The sequence below is a fragment of the Opisthorchis viverrini genome (genome assembly GCF_000715545.1).
Source record: "Opisthorchis viverrini unplaced genomic scaffold opera_v5_5136, whole genome shotgun sequence".
NCBI classification, from domain to species: domain Eukaryota; kingdom Metazoa; phylum Platyhelminthes; class Trematoda; order Opisthorchiida; family Opisthorchiidae; genus Opisthorchis; species Opisthorchis viverrini.
Window position 1 is genome coordinate 1 of NW_008758008.1, and position 840 is coordinate 840.

The 840-nt window shown below is 46.3% G+C and overlaps 1 protein-coding gene across 1 annotated transcript; it reads right to left on the reverse strand.

The window, feature by feature from the left end:
* Positions 1-95: 95 nt before the first annotated feature.
* Positions 96-833, reverse strand: T265_16128 (hypothetical protein; the record flags this gene model as incomplete). The annotated part of the gene is made up of 1 exon (XM_009179648.1): positions 96-833. A coding segment is annotated over one exon (738 nt), but the record flags the coding sequence as incomplete, so codon positions are not given.
* Between the last annotated feature and the right edge of the window lie 7 nt (positions 834-840).

Genomic DNA, 840 nt, shown 5'->3' on the forward strand with positions numbered 1-840 from the left:
GCGAAATTCATATAATGCGATTTTTCCCCTGTCTTTCCAAGAGTATTGAAGTCATAAAATGATCCGAATGGACCTAGGCGATAGTGTACGTTCACCCAAATCGCTCCGAATCGTAAGACAGCCTCATCTGTGGGAAGGTATGCGGCTTCGTTTGTCCCAAAAGGATTCGTTGGATTTTTTATCGATCGAAAGCCTGTGATGACCGCAATAACCGGTAACAATGTGCCCTTGAACACTGGACTTGCGATGTCTAACGTAAGACAATTCTCTGTTGCACCGCCGACAACGTTTCCTTCACTGTTTAACTCAACACATGCAGTTGTTTTGTTTGGCCGACGCATCACACAAGTCCACTGACCAAATCTGAAGTTACAACGGTCGTCGTAACTGAGAAAACAGTATTCCGTGTCTGGAACGGTCATGGTCTTGAACCAACGATATCCACCATCGGTGAGGTTATACTTAGCCGATATATCATACATCACATGGGGAAAACTGACCTCGTTTTTTGTCACCGGCGGTACTGCATAAGGAACAGCCCAAAATCGTAGAACATTTTTCTCCTTATTCCACAGGCCCTCCATGTTGGCACACTGCGATGTGACATAGTTGGACGATTTTGGAGTCGCTGGTAGTGTGAGAATCACCAAGAGCACATGTGCAAGGAGCGCCATAAAGCTAAGCAAAATGCCCACAAGGAGTAGGAAATCGAATCTTCGGGACAAATAGAGACGCGGTCTATGTGGGTCAACTAAAGGACGTCCATGTAGAAAAAATGCTTCTGCAGGCTTGAGAGGTCGGTAGCGCACCACAACCGCCGCATCTTCCACCATTTTGAGT